General features: G+C 42.1%; 2 protein-coding genes across 3 annotated transcripts; both read right to left on the reverse strand.

Annotated features, from left to right (window-relative positions):
- Nucleotides 1-267: 267 nt before the first annotated feature.
- smad4a (SMAD family member 4a) lies at nt 268-11,595 on the reverse strand. Of its 2 annotated transcripts, XM_072658273.1 has the most exons (12): nt 11,272-11,595; nt 9,279-9,610; nt 8,127-8,301; nt 8,014-8,043; nt 7,490-7,699; nt 7,133-7,258; nt 6,823-6,930; nt 6,678-6,728; nt 6,037-6,220; nt 5,774-5,942; nt 5,464-5,602; nt 268-3,183 (listed from the first exon to the last, which is right to left on the reverse strand). In XM_072658273.1, the coding sequence occupies exons 2-12, from the start codon at nt 9,516-9,518 to the stop codon at nt 2,972-2,974; spliced, it is 1,644 nt and encodes a 547-aa protein (XP_072514374.1). In that variant the 5' UTR covers nt 9,519-9,610; nt 11,272-11,595; the 3' UTR covers nt 268-2,971. The 2 variants fall into 2 exon arrangements, with proteins under 2 accessions (XP_072514374.1, XP_072514375.1); XM_072658274.1 differs by lacking the exon at nt 7,133-7,258.
- A 6,011-nt stretch (nt 11,596-17,606) lies between these two features.
- LOC140536966 (bone morphogenetic protein 10-like) lies at nt 17,607-19,566 on the reverse strand. The gene is made up of 2 exons (XM_072659091.1): nt 19,230-19,566; nt 17,607-18,637 (listed from the first exon to the last, which is right to left on the reverse strand). The coding sequence occupies exons 1-2, from the start codon at nt 19,564-19,566 to the stop codon at nt 17,607-17,609; spliced, it is 1,368 nt and encodes a 455-aa protein (XP_072515192.1).
- Nucleotides 19,567-23,898: the final 4,332 nt, after the last annotated feature.

Below are 23,898 nucleotides of genomic sequence, written 5' to 3' on the forward strand. Positions count from 1 at the left end.
CCCATGCTCTGTTTGCTGCAGAAGGGATGAGTTTGAAAAGCATCAAACCATGATTGGGTTTCCAAAAAACATCTTGGCACACAATCTGGTAAAGTGAGCATGAAAGCCAACACTCTCTACATGTTCCGATGGTTTTTACGCTGCAACGCTTTTGGGAAAATGGGCCCTGATCACCAGCTAGATGTATTGAATTCAAGCCTCTTAACAGGTTTGGGCATCAAACAATGTTTGCACGTCCGTGCTCCCCACCCCCCGCCCCTCACCGAAAAAAAGAAAAGCACTCATTTTAATGTTCCGGTAAAATGTAGGTTATACTGTCTTATCTGGCAGTACTGCATAAAAGTATTATACAAAAATTACACAAGCAAGCCCACAATCAGGGCACCAAAACCAAGCCAAGGAAGGAGTTAGTACGTGAGGTACATTTTCAGGCACTCCCTATTTTTGCAATATTGAAAAATGCAACTAAACAAGAGACTACCGTGTACCGTGTACACCCCCAGTAAACACGTGTCACACATTGAAAGGGGGGGGGGGGGGGGGGGGGATCAATACACCAGGAATAATTCAACTTTCTACTTTCAAATATATTGCAATGATCTGATTAAACTGATCATCTACCGAAAAGAGCCAACTGCAGTTGCGGACATCTTTGTGTTCCCATTTCAGCTTTACTCCTATTTCTTTTCATACAAATCGAGATGACGTTATCAGGCTGTAAAACAGCATCTAAGTACGCCCACTCCAAGATGGACCAAGCTGACAGGACTGTCAAAACCCTTATAATCAGATACCTCAGTCAGTCGGTCCTTATAATAAGAAGAAAAATAACTCCGGAATACTGACATCTTCCTCTACTCTATAGTTTCATATGGCTTTTAGTGTTCTTACAAACACATACCTGATTTCCAGCTCATTTCCAATCAAAACATTATTGGAATTTATTACATGATTCACTGCTGAACCTGGATATCCTGTAATGGCAGAAAGACGGGAGAAAGATGGGCATTAAAAAGAGAAGCCAAATTTTCTGAAATCATGATTTCTTCACAGTGCAGTCTCTCGACTCTCACTTTCCTATGAAACGAGTAAGAGTTGAGGACGAGAAAACGTCACAAGCCCTTTGAACATGCAAGGTCACATTAAAAAGAACAATAAGCTGTCAGTGTTCAGCAATGGACAACAAAAGCTGAGGCCGAACCGGGTGTGAATTTTATGTCCTGATGATGCAGCTTCAATTAAAGGGAACTCTGCCAAGTTTCCAAATCCGTATGTAAAATTCAGTAAGACGTAAACATAGTTGTTCAGGTGTCTGATGTGAAAGGGTAGGGAAAAAAAAAATCTTACAGTAGAGTTGATGGAAGCTTTGATAAACAGCTACTTTATTTATGGCTTTATAGGGAGGAGGGTTTTTAACTTTCGATGGCTAAAAAAAAAGATTTAATTCCAAGTCATTTTAGAGCATTTCTATTGGTACATTTATCAGGAAATTTGGATCAATGTAAAGAACTGGCAGAATGAGCACTATTTTCCTACAACACCCTACATCTTACCTCTTCTCAAGGAGTGGCTTTTACAAACACATTTCCAGTTCCAGCTTTCTCTCTTAATTATAATAATTATTAATTACAATTATTTAACAAGGACTCTATAAAATTCTATAGGCAACACATTTGCAGCCAGTTTGAGTAATAATTTGTAATGTAGCTTCCCATCATTACTGGTGTGAACAATTCAGACTATGTTTCTCTCATTCTTCACATCAAAGCACTCTGAACAACAGTTTTCATAATGACAGTATTTGTGAACAGCAGAATTCTCCTTTAATGTTTTGGCAGTACAGCCCAGTTTTGCTGATAAATGAACAATTCAATGATGGAAAAAGAAGGGGTGGGAAACATCAATAAAGTGCTATATAGTAAGCAATCATGCCATTTAGCTGAAACGGGAGAGGGGGGGGGGGGGGGGTGCGGGGGTTCTTATTGTCCATTCAACTTCACATGGACTTGCCCAACCTACCTTAACTGCTGTTTATCTTACAGAACAAGAGGAGCTTAGCCGATAGGCGTGCCAATACCACGGACCTAATACAGAGTTTGCCAATGCACACATTGTAGAGCAAATACTGCAGATAAAACCGTAGAAAATAACTGTCCTGTTTTACTATCACAAGAAAAAGACAAATTCTAACCATGTGTGCAGAGCTTTGACAAGCTGGAGTTTGCCAGTAACCTCTCTGGCTTTTGTATAAATCCCCAAAACAGCCTACTTCCAGCTCAAATGACTACATTAATAAACAGGTCAGTAACTACGATCAATAAGCCATTAATGTAATTCATCAAACATTACCCTGTAAAGCAGTGATAATCTTATCTCTTCTGATACTCAAACTTACACGGTGTCCCTGAACGTTTTTGTTCAAAAGGCACGGTGTTCAGCCAACTGAAGAAACAATACATTAGTCTACATGAAGAAATCACATCATTTAGATTCTTTCTGTAACCAGAACATCTGAAGGTGAGGAGCTGAATCCATGTAAAATCAGTTTCAGCCTCTTCTTTTGCTAGATCGCTTTAGGTCCATCCAGCAGCGCATGGTATATGCACAGGGGGCTTGCGTACTTGCGAGATGCAAAAAGTAACATGGTATAGTTACGTCAAAAGTGTAACAACTTTCCATCCCTGTCCCAATAAAAACCTTAAAGTCTTCTTAAAGAAAGGCGTGATGACTTTCTCCTCGCCTTTTGGTTTCAACACAAGGATGGAGGTCGGCTAGTGATACGAACCCAACCCGCCGTCTTACATCGGGAGGCTCATCCGCACTAGCTCACACAGTTCAACGGCATTAAGTTGTCTGGCTGCACTTCAAAAAAAAAAAAAGAAAAGTAAAAAACAAAAGTAGGAGAGGAAAAACGTCCACTCTGTTCAGTGCCTCTTGGTTCTAAATGAAGGAGGTACAAGAAATGAAGAGCTCAGTCCAGGGGCTGGGGATCAGCGATGGGCATGGTGTGCAGCACCTCATCCAGCAACTGCAGGGCCCGGTGGAGGTGGATCTCGATCCAACACGGCGTCTCCTTAATGCTCTGCCTGGGGTAGTCCGGACCCCAACCCTTCACAAAGCTCATCCGCAAGATGCACAGCCGGCGCAGGTCATCCACACCAATTCCAGCGGCTGCAGACAAACCTGGAAGCAACATTTAATATGCAGGTCATTAGGGTCACATTGGTAAAGATAAAAACGGTAAAGGTGCACGTATTTGTCACTGTACAGCGAAATGTGTCCTCCGCATTTAACCCATCTGGTAGTACACACACACACACACACACACACACACACACACACACACACACACACACACACACACACACACACACACACACACACACGTTAGGGGCAGTGAGTACACACACACACCCAGAGCGGTGGGCAGCCAACTCCAGCGCCCGGGGAGCAGAGAGGGTAAAGGGCCTTGCTCAAGGGCCCAACAGTGGCAGCTTGCAGAGCCCGGGAATCGAACTGTTATCAATATCCCGGTGCTCTAACCGCTGAGCCACCACTGCCCCGTGTACCAACTACTTAGTAGGGACGCAATGATAGAAGAACTTTGGGACAATTATTTTTAATATAAGCTCCCCAGACTGAGATTTCTGCCACTGCTGGTAGACCTGTATGTCCATACACTTCCATACATCTGCAGATTCAGCTCCTTCCTTTACACTACGGCCTTTAATACACCCACAAGCAATCGCTCCTTTTTGCCAGTCATTAATATCTACTGTGACCTTTTTTTTTCCCACACATCCAACAAGACACTCACAGCACTGTACCACCTCTTTTCAACCTGTGTATCCTGCGACACGCCACAGGTATTTATAGCCGTATTTGCCTCAAGCAACGCCATCTGCAGGAGCCTGAAGTTACTACCAGCTTAAACTACCCAACATATCTTGTATATCTGCTGATGCCAACAGATATCCATTTACAAAATGTAGCAATTAGACTTAAAACTTATCCTGTCCAAAAAGGGCTAAGTACTGGTGTACCTCTGAACCTGCCAAGTCAAGCAATTTCACAGATTGCATGCACCTGCGTTAATAAAAATTCTGGCACTCACAAGCGCAAGCTATATTAATCCAGTGTATTAAAAAAAAAAAAAAAAAAAGAATATGTTAATTATTCAATCACAATCTGTGAAAAGGGAGCGATTGCAGTTTGCAGTATTTGGAACAAATCAAGCAAGTTCTACAAGTCTGTGGCAAATGTGGAAATTTTCCAACACACTTAAGCAGTTACATTACAGTAGCCTGTCTCTCCCAGTTACCTAACCCTGTCCAGGGTTACAAATGCAGTAACAAATAATAAAATGCACATAAATGTGTCACCTAAATGCTCTGCTTTTCTAGAGTAAAATAACTATCAAATATCAGTTTGAAATTTAATTGTGGTGTTGGAGGATCATTTTTTAAAGCAATATGACTGACATGCATCTCTACAGCTTTCTACAAATAACTCACTAGTTTGGTTTTATGCACAAAAGTAAAAAGTATTGACTTTTAATATAAAGTAGTATACAACTTTTTCATTATTGTTGCCTCTAATTCCTTGCAAATTGACTGACAAACACCAACAGTGATTACGTAATGTCATTTCCATTTAATTTCAAGCATTACTGAACATACAAATGTCTCTGTATTGAGCACACAGTTGTAATTCTTCTGCTAATCTTCACAAGGCCGGTTTCCTGCCAAGGGATTTTGTGCAAAAACTAAACTTTTTCCATCTTTGAAATGAGGGACAATCTGGCTTCCCTCTGCTGTGATTTGCTTGCTACAGGGGAGGTGTGTGATGAACAAGATCTGTTACATCATAACAGGATTGCTGCACAATGTTTAAATATCGAACCTAAGACTTCAGGAGCTTTTAAGACCACAAAACATCTGGCAGCATGAACAAATGGGCTGGATGGATATTAAAAGTCTTCTTTAGGACTTGTAGCATCTGTGCTGTGTAATAAGCACTCAAAACACCTCTCACATGCATTACCATGCACACTGCTAACACAAGCACTTTAATAGTGGCTGAACCAAACTTGTGCTTGTGGAATTTTGTTCTGCATTATGTTCACAAATATTTGCACCTTTAGTGCTACACATATCGCATACTCTCTCTACAGGTGCAAGCAGCATTTCACCCCAAGTAGTCTTACTAGTTGACACTCTACCGGTCATGCTTATTGATAATAAATACTAAAACATCACATCTGATGAGACTACATTTAAGATAGACTAAATTGTTCCGGCCAGGATGTTTCTACTAGAGTTTCTTCCACAACCTGTTTTGAATAAAGTTTTATTATTTACAGTAAAAAATAAATAAATCAATCAATAACCCACTTTTTTGTTTGCATTAAATAATTTCACCATTTGCTATAGACCTGTAGAGGTTAGGGTGGGCTGTACTCACTAATTGCAGGTGCAATCCCCCCAACAGACCCAGGTCCAGGGATATTCCCAGCCACTGCTGCTGCTTGAGCTGCAGCTGCTGCCTGAGCTGTGGCTGCTTGCTGCTGCATCTGCCGGTGGCACTGTCGCAAGTCAAACACCTGCAGTGGAGTAGTGAGCACATGAACCGTGTGACACGCTGAACAGATTTTACTGAAACCAAAAACACTGAATAAATACACAAACATTTATTTATTTATTTATATTACATATATTAAAAAAAAATGTTTTTAAAACACACACCTTTTGTTGTTTTTTTAAAGGGGTCTCACCTTAATGTATGCGCTAGGGTAGATCTTATGTACGGCATCTCCAGGAGCCCGCCCCGCCTCTCTGTCTAAGTAGTAGCTCTGTACAAAGACAGCGTGATCACTCAGGCAACGCACCCACACGTCACCTTCACCTTTGCATTCGAGCTGAACTCCCTTACCGATGTGCAATCTGTAAACCAACAAAAACAAATAAAAGACAAAGTTGTGAATGCGTGCTCAAATTTTGTTTAAAGTGACTTAAAAACATCAGAGCTAAACAATACCTCGCTCTCTCAATGGCTTCTGTTCTGTGCACGTTACTCAGCTGGCCCAGGCAGAAGCGGTCTCCACCTGAGGGGTCTACATACCCATCCACAGTCACTATGGGGCAATTTGAAGGAACTTTGAAAGTCTCCCCAACCTGAACATCCATCTCAAAGTAGGCAATGGAGCACCAATACTCAGGAGCTGAGAGGTGAGGAAAAATAAATCTCAATCAGTGTGCAGCTTTATCAAAGACATTTTATAGTGTTAATCAAAATATTTTCTGTCACTGATCGTTTTTTTTTTTTTTTTTTTTTACAACTATAGAAAATGCCCGTTATTTGGCAGATTACAATACAGAGGGCTATATACATTACATGTGCATGAGTGCATGTATGAATTAGCTATTATCTTGTCATGCATCTCATTATGCATAATCTCATTGTCTAATCACACTGCTAGGCTATTTTGCTACATACAATTGCAAAATAAACATCTTATAATTAGAAATATAAACTAAAATGACAAGTAATAACAGACTGCAGAACTTCCTATGCCCCAGTCTTTCAAAATTAATAAATGATGAAGAGAACATCTAACAATGCCTGGTACCAAGAAACGTGAACTTCACGTAACTGTGAAGTGTATCGGCAGGACTTACCTGGGTGGTTGGAAATAGGGGGTTGAAACGCTATCTCGTTGTGAACTGGCCCTGAAGGTGGGTAAAAGAAAAAGAACTGATGAAGGAACAGAGCAGAGTTAGAACATACTGCAGTCATATGCAGCTACGAGAGCACTAGACTTACAGTAGTGTCCTGTATGGTGCATAGCTGGATGGTGCTGTATATGGCCATTCTGAGGGTGAGGCACATTGGGTGTAAAATTGTTGTTTCTGGTCCAGGTGGAGGTGGCATCTAATAGTTTTAGGTAAAGGAAAAACATGTTTTTAGAAAACACACATTTTATAGTATTTACCGAGTGTACAAAAACAGTTAACAGAAAAAGGTAAAATAAATAAAATAAAAATAAGGATGGATCTAGGAAATGCTGAAAAGCTTTCTGGTCCTGAGAGCAGGGCCATTTAGTGTAGTGACACCAGGTCCAATGGCAGCTTACTGTGGTGGTAAGTAGAGGTCTGTCCTGGAGGGAAGCCATTCTGCTGTGTTCCCTGCCCTGTCCCTGAAGCAATCTGTAGCAGACTCTCACTGCTATGACTCCCTGAGAGAAGACTATTGGAATGAGCTGAGAAAAGAGCGAGGAAAGGGTGGGTGTGGGGATGCACGCAAACACACACATACATACATACACACATACAAACCATTAACACATCAACACCTCTCCTAATGAGAAAGCTTTTCAGCATGACCTAAACATTCATGACACGATGAAAAGTAGGATATTAAAGGAGCAAACTGACAGACTGTGTGAGAAAGCGTGAGAAATTGTGTGAAACGTGCAGTAATGAAGTCTCACTTGTGGGTCCCACCGCAATGCTAGAGAAGGCGGAGGAGGAGGCCGAGCTGCTGCCGTCTGTTGGAGGAAGCAGGGCAGATGTGCTGAAGGCTTCCTGAGCCACAGGCCTAGTAGGAGGGTGCTGAATGGTCTGGATGTGTCCCTCAGAACTAGGCAAAGATGATGGACAATCATAGTCGTACTCATCTTTGACCATGAGACCAGATGAACCTGGAGCAGTGAAATTAGGGATGAGTAAAATGACAAGGACAATGTCATCAGTACTTCAAAAACATCAAGAATTTCGAAAAGGACTGCACAAATGAAAAAATAAATACTGTAAATAACTGCTGGTGCATCATTACTGCACAGTGTAATGCTTAAATGTTTAACTAACAGTTCCAAGTAGCTAGTTTACATTTTTAGCCTGTTCTTTAATCTGGCTTGACTGCATTTTGAGGTGCTGCTGGCACATCTTTAAACTAGAGTATTTGGGTCTGCATCAGAATGAAGCAATGTCAGATCATCCAACAAATCCAACTCACCTGAACCTGACAGTGTAAGTCCAGACAGGTCTGCAAGAGGGGAGGAAAAAGTACTTTAGCATAACAAACAACCACTAAGGTCACATTGTTACGACTAAGAAACTCTGACTGACCTATCCCTGCTGAAACCACCCGCTCATAGTGGTATGGGTTCACACAGACACTGTCGCACTTCAGGTCAAAGGCAAACTGGCAGTATTTGACATGTTTTAGCTCGTTCTTGTGGAGGTCTGGCCATCGCCACAGTCTGGCATAGATCACATGTGGGAAACCTTTGCGTCCCGCCACCTGAAAACAACAGCAATAGTTATATGGGCTGTAAAATTTTACCTATTGACATTATTTTGTATTCACTGCACTGAGTTCGGAAAAACTTTACAGAAAATGGCATTAATCCCAATCAATTAATTGGAACCACAATGCTGGGCTTTCAGTTTTAAACACTAAGTCAGCAAGCAGGGCAATGTTACTGTTGCAAGTCAAAACTAGGCAGACAAGGAATGTGTTTCTATGGACATAATCCAATAACAGCAGGAAAGAAATCAGATGAAGGGAAAACTCTTGGTTTACATGAGTCAGGCAAGAATCAGATTTTTACTTTGCAACCAACCAAAAATATCATAAGCATCTCATGTAAACATCAAACTTCCTGCCATGGCTTTTTGTAAACATGGACCACACTTTACCAGCAAATAAAGATCTCCATTTTTATGGTTTCTAATAGTATGCAATGGTGCCCACTTTTAAAGCTTTCTGGACATTGCTCCAAAGACAGAGAAAAGCACTTTCCAAAAAGAGTCAGTCCTACCCAGTTATGTTTGCATGCAAGCAAATAAACGCTCACAGAAATCCAAGCAGCTCTCGATCACATTTATTTTAATCATTTTTTTTTTTTAGATTTCTAGGCCTTATTTCATTCTAAGAAATCGGAGTGTGCAGTTTACATGACCACTTAACCAAAAAGAGAACTGCAGAAATATGATTATGATTGGACTATTGAATGCATGTGAACAAACTCAATGAACTTCACATGAAGCTAATATTATCTTGGCTACATACAAATTAAAGTACAAAATAAATCTGCAATTAATAAATGTACGTTAACTTTAGAAATTGTGAAAAGACATCACAAGCATTTATACAGAGGAGAGCATCTGCAGGTGAACAGACTGAACAGGCTGTCCAGTGTAATATTTACATTCTAGCCATTCATTCTCCTCCTCATCAAGTACCCTTGGCTCGTGTCGGTCACTGGCCACTCTCACCTGCAGCCGGCCATCCAAAGTGCGCTGGATGGTCACACACTTGCTGGGATGAGCTCCGTTGGTGGTGATGGCAGTGATGAGCGAGTCAAGCTCATCCTTCTTCTCCTTCAGCTTTTTCACCAAGCTCTCGATGGCCCGCTTTGCAAAGGTCTCGCTCTCCCCGCCCTGTCTGTGACACATCAGACTGTGCACAATGCTCAGGCAAGCATCGTTGCTGGTCGGCGTGTTTGTGATTGACATCTTGACCGGTCTTCAACTGCGTGGCTCCTCAAAACCGTTTTACTGGGTGTTCAGGGAGAAGAAAGCACCAGCGAGTCCATTCACTTTTTAGCCTGGAGGGACGAAAAAAAAAAAAAAAAAAGACATTGTTAAAGAGAACAGACTCTTGAATTAGCACATGGTTATCAAGATCTACCCTGGTGTAGCAGTTGGTGTATGGTAGTGGGTAACACCATCATTTTCCCTATGGCAGATGGTGCCCAAGACCGAAAGTCCTTGGGCAAGTTGGAACACTAAACCTACCTGGCATGATAATGGGAGACCTGGTACAAATATTGTATCAGGATACTTGGACATTTTCCCAATATACAATATCAACTGCAATATATATATATGATTGCAGGCAAATTGCATCAGTACATTACATTACATTATCGGCATTTAGCTGACGCTCTTATCCAGAGCGACTTACAAGGTTACTCGTATTACAGAGGAGGGCCATTGTAGTGTTAGGAGTCTTGCCCAAGGACTCTTATTGGTGTAGAGCAGCATAGTCAGCCAGACTTGGAATCGAACCCCAGTCTCCCACGTGGTCAAAGCACTGATCAACTGCATGTTTCAGTACAGCCAGTGTAATTGGTCTGGTTTAGGTAGCTGGTGTGGTAGCTCACTGGCAGGTAGTGGTGTTATCTGTTGCACCACGCCAACCACAATAGTCCTAATAATCATAATCATCAGTAGCCACAGATTCTTAAAAAATACCACTTCATCCACCTAAACCAGACCAGACCATTTACACTGGCTGTACTGAAACATGCAGTTGATCAGTGCTTTGACTATATCCTCGATACGCTTAGAAAAGCTTAGAGTATCACGAATACGATAAAATATCGTCACATTGCCCAGCCCTACATTTACACCATATATATATATATATATATATATATATATATATATATATATATATATATATATACACATATACATACATACTCTCCTGCTTCTCTTCTAATATTAGTTTCTCTCATAAACTATGAGTTTAAAGGATTATTAAAAGCCACATCTACCTCGTATGCATTACAGTTAAGCTATAAGGATTACAAAAACACACAGAAAGCTGATTTTATGAATCTAAATTTGTCTCAAAGTGTTAACTAGTGTAAACAGGGTTAAATCTCGACATGACCACAGAGAGACAGCGACCGAGGCTAAAGAAGAGCTAAAATGTATAAAACGATGTAGCTATTTTATTTAGACTGCGCTGTTTGTCTTTCACTTTCTCTCTCTTTTATAAAGTTATTTATAACGTTAGTAGCTCAGTAAGTTAGTAGCTGAGTAAGTTAGTAGCTCAGTAAGTTAGTAGCTGAGTTAGCTAACAAGCTAGCTAACGTCATTAGCGCTAGCTTGACTGCCCGTTTCTTTCAGTGGCACATTTTAGCATTTTAGCTAACTAGCTAGTTAGTTAGCACTAGCTAACTTCACCAACTTTACACTGTAGGTCTTAACCGTAAGTTATTTAAGACACATTCAGCAGTTTTATACATAGTTTAGGATTTACATGCGACAAAGACAGCTAGCAGCTCGTGCCTTGCGCAATGCCTGTGGTGGGCTAGCGTCTCTGCTAGCCAGTTAGCTTTAGCTTAGCGGAGGATTACAGCAACTCCGAGTAAACAGCGGGGCAACGCACTGCGCTGCTGCCCGTCTGAGGGCAGTTATTTCAGCTGAATGAAGGAAACGAGCGTCTCTGGAGTGTGAAAAGGCGAATAACGGCTACCTTAACAGTTCGTAGCGAGTCGGGCAGAATTTCTATCCACTTTCTTCAGTGGTTTGGAGAGGAGCCGAGGAGCCGAGCAGCCGAGCAGCAAGCGCGCCGCTCAAACTTCAGCCCGAGGCGCTGTTTATCGACTCCCGCAGCTTCTGGCGAGCTAACACAGCCGAGGAAACGTCGACGGACACACACCGGTGCTGCAGAAGAGCCGCAGTGTAACCGCGACACACACAGTGATGCGTTTCAGCGTGAACGCGAGTCCGAGCGCGACTTCTAACAGAAATAAACAGCCGAGCCTCGGTCCAGAGGCACCATCTTAACGCCCCTGCAGCTGCCCTGATTTCGATATGGCGAGCTGCGCATGCGCACACAGAACACACAGAAGACACGGGCTGCGATCCAATCTGCGCGCTTGCGCACTACTAGCTGGCTACATCGAGAACACTTGAACACCACACCGCCAACGACGTTAGCGCGTAACGTAAGTCACGTAGCTAAGTTCCGTTAGTGCTCTAATTGGAACACAAGCAGAGATGAAACGGGCCAAGAGGATGCGCCCGAAACCGCACTATTAGCACTACACGTGCTATTCTTATGGTGGTGCACTATTTTTTGACTATTTTTTGCTAATTAGTGTGTTAGTATGTGGTTTCGGACACAGCCTATATATATAATAGGTTAATAGGTAAATGGATTCAGGTATAAACAAGTGCAGTGGTTGCAGTATATGGACAGTACTAGTGTGCCAGTGTAGTGTAGGGTGTAGCGTGGAGTGGTATTGGACTCTAGGGCTATATGTTAAGACTATAAGTAATAGTATGAAGCAAAAAGGAGGATTTTATTAAACACAAACACAAATATGGTTAAAATGCGGTGGTGTCTTATGTGGTGACTTAAAGGCGGCAGCACTGAAAGAAGTAGATACAATAAAAAATTTATAAAAGAAAAAAAAAGAAAAGACTCATGAATGTAAATGACTAATAAAAAAACTGAAACTGAAAAAATGCTTTAGAAAAATAAAAATGTAAGAAATATATTTTTTTTAAATGTCAAAAATGTAATTAATTTTAAAGCAAAAATCCTCCAAAAGAAAAAGTTCACCTACTACAAGTATTTTCCCCCTTTAAACACTAACACCTTTTCACTATGCTTCTCTGACTTTGGCGTTATCCGAAGCCCATGGCCCCACCAATTACATACTGACACATTTGAACACAAGACTGCAAGTGTAACCTATTCGGACTCAGACCCAAGCCTTCTAGTTAGGACACAAGCACGCAAATTGGAACGTCTCCACAAATGAGCTTCGCGGAGCTGTAAGGCAATATATGGCCACTAGAGGGCATCAGCGTTGTTCTCGCGGAGAAGCAGCAGTATGCGGTCAGGCGCACTTTCCAGGCTATTCCATTCAACACCAGCAGCACCAAGACACCGATACCGACACTACTGACGATCCCTGTAAACGCCCTGTGTTGTACAGTGTCTACTGTGAAAACAAGTAAATGCTGACATCAAACATTTATATCGGAAAGATGAGGCATAAGTATTAAAATAACTGGAAAATCAAATTGAATTGTTAAGCCATGATTTCTCAAAAATCTGCCATTATGTATGTACTGTACTGTACTTTATATACTCAGCAAAACAGTAATATCACAAAATTACAATTAACATTCATGTAAAAAGTAATGTTTTAACATCAGAGATCTCCAAAGTTCTCACGGGAGTCTCATCCAACACCTGGTTTGGTAAATCAGTGCTTAATGATGGTCAATCAGATGAGCTGCTGATAGAAGCTTGTTCTTAAATTTTATTTTTTGCTGAATTACTGATTTATGTTTACCTACATCAGCAAAAATGGGTTTATGTAACATAAACAGTGCTGTACAATACATATTATATATGATATGTATACTTGGACGAATAGCAGAGTACTATGGTCACCTTATTGCCTTGTGTTTAGTAATGTCTAAGTTTAGAGGTATCTTTGAACTATTAGTCTATTCTAACTAGCTAAAGGTTTTCTTGGGTAAATAGCAAAGCACTTTGTAAGTCACTCTGGATAAGAGCGTCTGCTAAATGCCTTAAATGTAAAAGTAAAGAGCTACAAACCTTTGGACATGTTGCATTATTGCCGCTTGCCTTTTTGGACCATCATCCAAAAACAGAGGTTTTTCCATCTTGAGTTTTGCAATGGTGTCTGGATTCAGGAAAAGAAGAACTTGCAGAAACAGCAGAAAGCGACACATTATGGGCTTTTTTGTTGTTTGTTGAGAAATTCAAAACAAATGTGAGTAATAAACTACTTGAGGATCGTACTGGTGGTAAAATCACTGTAAAGTGACTTATTGCTGGTGAAAATATGATATATGATTCAAAGTTTTAATACATAATTTAAGATATTTATATTTAAATAGCCAGCCAGCCATCTTTGTTTACTGCAGCCATTTCATTAACCTTTGCCTGTTTTGCTGCACAATACAGAAAATATCACAGTATAGAACTGTTTTTATGCAGAGTTCATCACCGTATAAGTCGTTTTAAGGCGTCCGTATGGGAACTCTCAGTAGCACCAAGCAATGGTGCTGTATGTCCCCTTTCCCCAACAGCTCACACAGTCTCAAACAGCACCTCTCTCCCTGCATGGTGCACTACATAGGTCTCAAAATTTTGGCTCCTGCACCCAAACACTGGTCACTATGGCTAACAGGGGACCATTTGAGATCGAGAGTCAAAATTGAACAACTCATGTGGTGCACTATATACGGGGTAGGGAGTCGTTTGAGAACTGGACCACGTTTAGAACTAGCAATCAGTGTTTTTGCCATGTAATTTTCAGTAGCCCAGCACATTTGTGCACATTTTCAGTGTTCTATCACTAAACTTACCAGCATGCATTACATAAGTACCTCATACGATCACTGAGGATGCCCCCAACCGTTGTAAAGCAATCCTAGCATAGCAGCTAATAAATGCAGAAACAGTATTCCCCTTCCTAGCTTAACTTTCTGGCCTCCTACTGCAAACAGATTGCCTTCAGGTATCCATCCTAATTCACCCTAAGTCCCTCCGAGGAGATTTTTCTGTAGCAGGCGAGTAGTCTTGTTTGCTGCAAATGTAGGACAGGTTTCATTTCGATTTGGGCTTGAGTGCCCCTTTAAATGGTATTCTGTAGTACTGCAGGAAAAGACTGGAAAGGTTTGGGTTGTAGGATTCATGATAGCTGGCTATTAGATGAAGCATGAAAGGTCTTTATTTGCCATTTGAACAATGACTTGATAGACAGGCCTATATTTTGCATATGCCAACCATCAACTCACATCCACAGTGAGTGAAAAGAAGGGGTCAGAACAATGGGTCAGCCAAGCGATAGCACCTTATTAAATGCCTTACTCAAGAGCACAAGTCCTGGTGCGTGAAACTCAATGGAGGATGTCGTGTGACTTTGGACTTTGGAACATTGAGAGGTCTGAGTGTGAAAGGTAGTCCCGGTGGTGTTCAGAGATTAAGATTTTGAAGAGGAAGGAACCGGAGGTGTGAGCACCGGTGAAAACGTAACTGCTGGAGCTCTGGAATCTGACAGCTCTCTTTCCCAGCTGCACTCCACTTGGAGTGAGGTCTCATCCTGAGTGATGGCCTGTAAGCTTCCCAGCTCTGACACCTCCTTATCACGACTGTGTGGAAGAGAGTGTGGCAGTGGCTCGCATGGCATGTGGTGCTTAGTGACCAGCCTGGAGAGCCTGGGCAGATTATGCCCAATCAGAGGAACTGGTGAGGGAACAGAACTTGTGGATTCTTTCAGCTTTATTTCTCTGTGAAACTGTTCCAGACATCACATCTCAAAAACACTAGCCTATCATTTCAAACATCAAGATAAATAAATTAATTTAAATTAGTAAGGACGCCACAGTAACTCTGGAGATACCAGTGACCTTAGTTTTGGTTGATTCATTGATTTCTTCAGGTTTTCCTCAGGTTTTGAATGTGGAGCTTGACCAAAACATTCAATGGCTCCAGTTGCAACCAGCTAATTGATCTGCCCACTATCCACAAATGGTAGCAACTGTTGGGAGGTTGGTTAACCTAAAGAATTTAGGTTTTATTTAGGTTCACTACCCAAGTTTCTTTTTAAAAATTCTATTGAAATAGACTACACCCAGCCAACATGCTCATGTGGGGCTCTCATAGCTGGGAAGTCAACTAGGTGGGTTCCAGGTGGGTATAGGCTCTGAGTGCATTTCTACATGTGTTGTTACTGGGATCCAGTTATGTCACATGGGTCCCACCCAGGCCCTGTATGCAGTGTACAACCCAGATGGGGCCTATTTGAATCCCTCCTGGTCCCTGGTCCATCACTGACCATGGTGGGCATTCATATGTTATATGTGGGGCAAATGTGGAACCCAAGGACAAAACTTTTTGTTTCCCAATATGACTACCCATACCGACCCCACATGGACATGTAAGCTGGGTGGTTTTGTAGTTATTTGAAACTCGGCTGGTTAGAAATGAAAAAAATCAAACCATGGTAATGTAGTCTGGATTACACAAAAAGAAATGATATCTGATCTACAGTAAGGATTTGATCTTTTACACGAGTATGAAATAAAACATATTTTAAATTATTAACACTGCTTTGATTTATTTGACAGAAACTGGTGTGCTGTAAATGTCCTCAAAACTGCATCAATCAACAAAAAAACCCCAAAACCTCAGTGACCATATATTAGTCTGAATTGTTAGATGAATAAATATTGTAAAGGCATTACTAAGGACCGTTAATGCCAGACACATGCTATCCTGATCATCTGGAGGATGTCTGGAGGTGTTGTTTTTATTTCACTCTAAACATGAAAAGGGTTTGTATTAATCTATGTGGAAGACCATGCTCACAGCTCAATGTCCAAACTCTTTGCAGACAAATATTCTGACTCTAGGGTAAGCTAAACTTTGCTGGATTTGCTAAATAATAATTGGAGTGTATTGTCTAATCATATATAATGTTGTGGGGGTTTTAAAAGCTCAGTTTGTGAACTAGGTAGCTTTTCTTAGCAAGTATATGCTTTATTAAACAGGACTGTACAGCGCCCACATTTGTGAAGAAAATGGTGTGTCAAAAGATTAATATTAACACACTCATAGACACGCTATTCACTTATTCATTTTATTAAAGTTTGCTAAAAGAATTCTGTTAAAAACAATGAGTCTTCTTTAGCATATAGGGCTGCCTGGACTAGTTTCAGTGTTAGGCCTAGCATTAGCTTATCTGAAAGGGTAGCTTCCATCACTAGATCCTATTTCCTTATTATGCAATAAAATCTGTTTTATTTTTATATCTTTTATCAGGTGACTAAACAAGGCAATTGTGCTCAATGATTCCAGGTTGGAGCCAGACCCACAACAGCACTGACCAGAAGCTGGATGGGTGGACAGTTGTTTTTTTTTTGTGGTTGAATTAGGATAAGCTCATATGCTGTCTCGATTGTACAGTCTGGAGTTTTTTTTTTTTTCAAATTTTTTGTTTGTGCAAATAAGCATTTAGCATGTTAGCACAAGTGTTACAGATATTGCTAGGTAGCCAGTCCTGAAAATGTAGAAACAACAATAAGAGAGGCATGAAATTGAATAGGATGTTTACAAACAACTCGTCCAACCTTGCAATAGTAGCTTAGACAGAACATGCAAATATGTGTGAAATGATTCTGAAATGTAGTCATGGTGCCAATTTTTATATTTAAGATATGTTATGATATGGCTTTAAGATGTGCTGTAGAATATAGATAAAGAGGATTTTGATCCAGATCACATCTTTGTAGAACTTTTCACAATTTGACTATAATTATTGTGTTAGTAGTAATTTTAGGTGTACTAAAATTTCAACTAGTATTTGAACTTCAATTAATATTATGTACAATACGTTTCAAATATATGTGGCAGGAAATTGGTTTAAATGTGTCACTTTCATCCATAGATTGGGGAACGTTGATAAAACAAATAGGTATGGGATAGAACTAGAAGTGTTCTAGCTTGCTTCCTATTCAATAAAAAACACCTTACATTTACAAGTGGCAGATTTACACTGAGAGAAATCCAACTAAATATCCTTTTGCTCCTCCTGTTAGCAAACCATTCATTCCTTGATGGGATACATTGTTTGGACACTTTGTATAGCAGCATGCTACTGTGCTACAGACAATGTCTTTTTATACTTGTACATAGAGTTGCTAGATAACTTGTTCACCATCACGCAAAGGCAACGTCGCTGCATCGTACACTTGGTCTTATCCTACCCCTTGACCAGAGTTCTCGTGTTATATTTCATGCGTCTTCACTTTCTGAAACTATCTACAACCGCACTCCGCCACAACCATCCCCTCGTACTTGTGCTGGAAAATAACATGGCCGTTTTCATTCACATACAGAAGGGAGATGGGGTCCAGCTTGGTGGGCACGCAGCAAGCTTGCGAGGCCTTCTGAGGGCTTTTCAGATTGACCAGCGTTTGGATGATGGCATGCTTGGTGGGCGTCACTTGTGAAGACATGGGATAAGAGCACGCTCCGTGGCAGGTATAAGCCTCGAAGCCAGGTGGGGCCAGAATCCATGAGTCCCAGCCTATGTCCTTAAATTCCACATAGAGCGAAGTCCTCTTGCAGTGGTTCCCCTTGGCGTTGCGACGGGTTCTGGGGGCACTGTTGTAGATAACGTTGGAGCGCATTTGCATGTAAAGGGCCTCATCCTGTTGCTTCTCCTCTTCGTCTTTTTCATGGTCCCACAACCCATTGGGATTTGGCAGGTCATTATCAGGTCTTTCTGTGAACTTCTGCTCCATCTTCCCTGGCTGTTCCCCATTGTTTTTAAGCTGATTTTCATCCTCTTTATCCGAGAAGACAATCAGCACTGGTTCATGCTTTCCTTCTGGGCTTGTATCAATGTCCAGGCCAATCAAACTAGCTCCATCCCCCTCATCTTTGTCCCATAACTGGCCCTCAGTGGCATCATTGGTCAGGCTTTCAACGTGGAGCTCCAGCCAATGGCTTGTGCCTTCCAGTTTTCTCCAGCGCAGAACAGCACTTGTCAGAACGAACACCTCCCATCCGCTGTCTTTGCGTTGGCCATGCCCTGACGCTATCTCCTGCATTCCAATCAGACCGTTGTCACTTTTCCCGCCATCCCCAAGTGGAGAAGCACCTTCCCCCTGCATCTCGAAAACGGTGACCTTCCAGTCGACACCGTAGCGCCCAGGATCTCGATGGACCAGCATGTAGAGGCGGAGCTCGGCTGCAGTGACGCGTTCGTGACGTGGGACGGAGATGTTGAACATTAGTGGGTATGTCCTCACACCTCTGCTTGTCACACCAGGGGGGGAGGAGTCTGTAAATCAAATATCAACAGTATTTCTAGACGATGAAAAAATGTCCCAGGTGGTGTGGTGTGCAATTACGGTAAAACAACATAATAATTATGTAAATAACAGTTAAGTGCTCTTATGCTCTTTGATCATCCCATGCAAAATCGTGTGAAGCATAGAGTGAAGGAGAAAATATTGAATTATTGCTTTGAAATGATGCAAAAAGCACTATAACAACAAAATGGCCTTTCAAAGCAATAATGACTCAGACTCAAAAGCAAACACATTAAGTGTTTAATAGAAAGTGCATCAGAAATCTCAGTGACATTAAACGAGGACAATAAAGAAGCAACTACAAATTTTACATAACCATTAATAATGCAGTTTTTGTAGGCTACCTCCAGTTTTAAAAAGCAGGCTTAGGTGCACGTATTAGTCTAACTGAAGATATAATGCCACTGGTACACACACAATAAAAGAGGTTTCCTCTAAAGGTTCTTTAGTAAAGGCAGTTGTTCTATATAGAAGCCTGAACACTAAGGATATATGCTGCTATACAGAATCCGTTTGGCCTCTACAGACATTAATACCTGTTTGGAAAATCATAGAGTGTACCTTCGTTCTTGAAACTGCGTGCAATATTAGCCTCAGGCATGGTGCTGCGGTCATTGGCGTAGTGGTTGTACAGTTCCAGCATGTACTCTGGTGGCTCAACACGAGCAGCCCGGGGCCTTGGCGCCGGCCCTTGCTCGGTCAAATTTAACATGTAGAGGAACTGGCCCAGCAATGCCTGAGCATCCACGTTATCATCCTGGTCCAGCAGAGATAGGTCCGCCGGCCCAAGTGACCAGGGCTCTTCAAGCGATGGAATTGGACTCGCCTGACCCCAACGAAGCAGCAGCAAGATACAGAGGATTATGGTCCGAGCATACCCAAGTGTGGCCAACTCCATGGGGAAAGATAAAGCGTTCTCTGTGAAAAGGTTTAAAGGAGCAATATGGAGACACTGGGCTCCAGACGGGGCTCCAAACACCTGTGATGGTCTTGTGAATACGTTTCACAATTTTCTCGCCCTTTAGGGCAGGCGGATCAATGTGGTTGGGGTGAGAGAAGTGGGGGGTGTGGATGAAGAGGGTGGGTTGGTTGAGGAACAAACAGCCTTGTCCTTGTTGATCTTGTGATCCAGCACAGAGGGCAGGACTATATGCTGTCAACCCCGTTGTGCTGACAAGTTTGGAGATGTTGCCACTCGGGTTGGTCCGGGGCCCTCTTATAGTGTGGCTGGTGACAGCCATAGAGTTGACCACTCATCCTGTATCTTCTTTCCATGCATGCCTCGCGCTGTGACTTGCAGTTCAAATCAGAGGTCCCACCAAAAAGGGACGAACTAACAGATCACTTTGTTCTTATCTAGAGGCGTAACTAGGATCTTAAGGGCCCTGGTGCAAGAAAAGGGCCTCCAGAAAATGACATACTTGTTTGAGAATCTGGAATTTGTTTAATTTCAACTTGGTTTTCAAAAAGCACAAAATGTTGCTAAGTAAAATCTTGAAACGTGAAGTCCATGTCTAGATCACTGTGCAAACATGTGACATTGACCATGTTAAGACATTTGTTCAGAAAGGTCACTTGTGGTCCTGGAGGCCCCCCTTTCAACTCAGGAATGGCTTGTTAATTCGATGCTTAGCTAATCTGGTGGATCAGGAGTGTTGGAAGCAGAGTACGCCATAAAATGTGCAGGGCAGGGGGTCCTCCAACTCCAGGGTTGGGAACAACTGTGTTAGCTCCTCCACTGACGCTCTTGTTCGGATGACTCCAAGTTTATCAGAGGCTTTTACACCAACTTGTGGAGACCATGCAGCTCAAGTGCACGCTGTCATTGAAGCAACAGGGGGACACACCACTACCAAGTACTACAAAATTCTGCATCTTCTAGTTCTTTCTTTGCTTTCTCTTGATTCAAATGATCGTGCTGATCATAAAAATTGTAATAAAAAAATATAAAATTAGAAAATAATGCAAACATTTTGGTATTAGTAGTATTAGAGTTCATCCACAAGAGGGCAGAGTAAAGGCTGAGAATACATGAACATCTACATACATGTAGATGGGTGAAAAATTAAAGAAGAAACCTGAATAAATGATTGGAGAAAAATAACAAGTGCAGATGTTCTCGGGCAGGTGCATGATCTAATTAAGCAATTCACACCCTACCGTGCTCTCTGACATGTAGACAAAAAGCTGATCAGGACCAGCTGACCTTGATTTTGGAACAGGATGATAAGATGGGAAGATCTCAGTGGCTTTGAAAGGGCAGTCATTACTGGGGCACGAATGCCAGGTGCTTCAGTCACAAACACTGGCCAACTTGCCAGTGTTTCATTAGGAGCTGTGACTAAAATGACCTTATTTAGACGTCGTCAGTAAACAGTCTGAAAACGGGTTGAAGCCACGCATTCAGTGATCGTGATGCTTGTATGGTAAGGCAGAAATGCTCCTCTGGTGACTGAAAACATCAGTGCAGGATGTCATTCATTTGTCAGCAGGAACAGGCCGTCCACAACTACACAGAGAGGGATATTATAGTGGGGCTACAGTGCTGGAACCTCTAACTGCAGTGACAATCATATGTTAAAACTGGAGACAGTGCCCCACAGAGATGTTGAACATGATCAGATGAATCACCATGTTCTCCACAAGTGGGCGAGTGCATGTGGCCGCTGCCTCAAAATTCACAATTTTACATGCTGTTGTGCATTTTCTCTAAATTTAGGTGAAAAGGCAACGCTTCAGCAGGCCATACTGATGAGAAAACGACTGTTTAGACTGATTAACTCTAGGTAGCAATGAGTTTCAGTTGTACTGAGAGGGGTTTTGGTTGTGGAATGCATCTTATAGAGACGGATGCGATCATACTGCTGGATTTGAATCTGGTTTAAATGTGGCTAGGGTGTGTTTACACTTGTGGGTCGGCCTTATCCAGATATAATCCTGATACTCAAGACGCATGAAGTGATCAGGTGTAAATGGGGTAGTGAGGGAGACCAGTGGCTCTGTTAGGCTATGCAGGCCTGGTGTCCACTTAGGACAGGGGTGGATAACAGGGGCCGGAGATTAGCACAGTTTGCCTATTTCCCTGCTCTAACAGACTTATTAAACCTGGAAATTAACAGATTAGTTAAATCAGGTGTTCTTGAACAGGCAAAGCACAAAACTGTGCAGGAATCCCACCCTCCAGGACCGGAAGTGCCCACTCCTGCCTTAGAGGGAAAGGTCAGTGCAAGTCCACACAAAGACTAAGACTGAAAGTCTCTGGCAGGATTGCAATGGCCTCAATTCACAGGATCTGAGGGGTCACTTAGTGCTCTATATGGTTTGCATCTTTGCCAAACTGAACAGATATGAGAGATTTTGGGTTGCTGTGTCAGACAGTGCTGTCCATCAATACCACCACCACCATCACCACCACCAAAACGCCAACTGTTGTTCTTAACATTGGGCCAGAATGTCCCAGAATGTTAAATGGGCCAATAGAAATGCTCCAAATGGCCTTGAAATTAAATCGTTTTACACTGACCTCCATTGGAATTGGTTTTTGCATTCTTCTGTAAAGTTTGAATTGCTGACAGATATTTTCAATTCCAATAAGTTTTCTGTTCTTATGAAGCTAATTTGGTTTGATAGGCAAGTGATGGTGGCCTTCTCTTGCCCCCACTTACACGGCATACTCCTGAAACGCGTAGAAGCATGAGAATGAAAGAAACACAAGCACAAACATGGAGGCACTCATGAGGAGTACAGTGACACGAAGCATGAAATCAAATCAACAAAGCTAAAAATAACACCCAACTGCAAGATGAATGCATATCAGGAAACACTTCTTGCATGAAATGGGAGTAGGGGTGATCAGCAGTTATCAGTGAGTGGACTGGCATGGCTAGAATTTCTCATTTTGTGAATTTATTTCACAAATTGTTTTGTGGCGCACAATGATGATGATGGATTTATTTGACTGAAATAAATGACACTACAAAAAAGAAAGACGCTCGTGGAATGCTCTTTCCCAACTTTCTGCTTTTCTGCAAGAACACAATGGCAGACGCCTGGGTCTACAGGAAACGAGGAAACACACTTTGAGTGTCATGTCAGCTGCTACTGCTTTCATGTTGTTCTTTGAAAGTGCCTTTACTTCTGTGATTTTAGATGAACCATGCGTCTCACTTTCATCAGCTTTCTTTGGTTTGTTTTCCTCTTCATCTCCTCACGACTCAGAAACATTTGCAAGTTCTACCATGTACACTGCTGTCCTTGAAACAGCTAGGATTTCTGAGAAGATCTGAAGCCAACTTACAGACGAGAAGACGAGCAGACAAAGCTAAAGTTTCCCTCTGATTATCTCCTTCGGCTCAAGTGTTTTGGAGGATGCTCAACAGCACCCTTATGTATGACAGTCACGGCAGAACATTCCTTACATTCTGCTCAACTCAGCTCACCTCAAAGACGCTTCACTGGCATGGCTGTGTTAAAGCAGCATCAGCTACATTAAGTTGCACCCACTGCTGATACCGATGTGTAAATGCACACACACACACACAGCTAGTCCCTGTAGGACTCCTTGGTGCAGGTAAACATGAACTTTTTGGCACCATGCCTAATGGCAGGTGTTGGGTATTAGAGGGGTATTATGTCCCCCAGCATCGAGCTGTGGAACAGTGGAAGAACTGTGTTCTGTGGAATGATGGTTTATGCTCCATCCAATACTTTCTGCGATTAGGTGGGGAGTTGGGGATGAGGTGGAGCGCTGAAAGCAATCAAATCCTCACAGCAATGCTCCAAAAGCAAAGAAAGTAGCAGAAAGCATTCCCTGGACAGCAGAGACAACAAAATCCAACAAAAAGCCAACAAAAGCAGGATACACTCTTTTTTAAATCATCGGTGAGCAGGTGTCCCAATACTTTTGTCCACATGCTTGTATGTTTTACATAAAAATAAACATAAAAGGAAAAGGGAACTCCAGTATTTGCACGTTTCTAGAGAAGTGTAACAGCCTTCAAGTTCAACCCCAAAGGTAGGAATAAAAGAAGCACCGACACTGACAGTACATCACCGGCTCTTTATGTTGTCTCCCGCTGTGCTTCTCCCTGACAGGCCTGGAGGCAGCGCTATTCAGGAATAGAATCCAGCCTCCGCCAAAGAGCACCTCTGGTCCCAACATCAACAAAAACGCACCACAGAGAGACGCCACTGCGGGGCAGGAGGCCGTAATGGGGGGTGAGAATCAGCA

This window comes from Salminus brasiliensis, chromosome 16, assembly GCF_030463535.1.
Source record: "Salminus brasiliensis chromosome 16, fSalBra1.hap2, whole genome shotgun sequence".
NCBI lineage: Eukaryota > Metazoa > Chordata > Actinopteri > Characiformes > Bryconidae > Salminus > Salminus brasiliensis.

Bases quoted from the DNA above. Each gene is read 5' to 3' on its own strand.
- LOC140536966 (XM_072659091.1), bottom strand. From the start codon at position 19,566: ATGGAGTTGGCCACACTTGGGTATGCTCGGACCATAATCCTCTGTATC. The intron at 18,638-19,229 runs GTACACTCTATG...TTTGATTTACAG, and splicing joins ACGCAGTTTCAAGAACGAAG to ACTCCTCCCCCCCTGGTGTG.
- smad4a (XM_072658273.1), bottom strand. From the start codon at position 9,518: ATGTCAATCACAAACACGCCGACCAGCAACGATGCTTGCCTGAGCATT. The intron at 6,221-6,677 runs GTAAGTCCTGCC...CTCACCTCTCAG, and splicing joins CCCTATTTCCAACCACCCAG to CTCCTGAGTATTGGTGCTCC. The intron at 5,943-6,036 runs GTATTGTTTAGC...GTTGGTTTACAG, and splicing joins GAAGCCATTGAGAGAGCGAG to ATTGCACATCGGTAAGGGAG.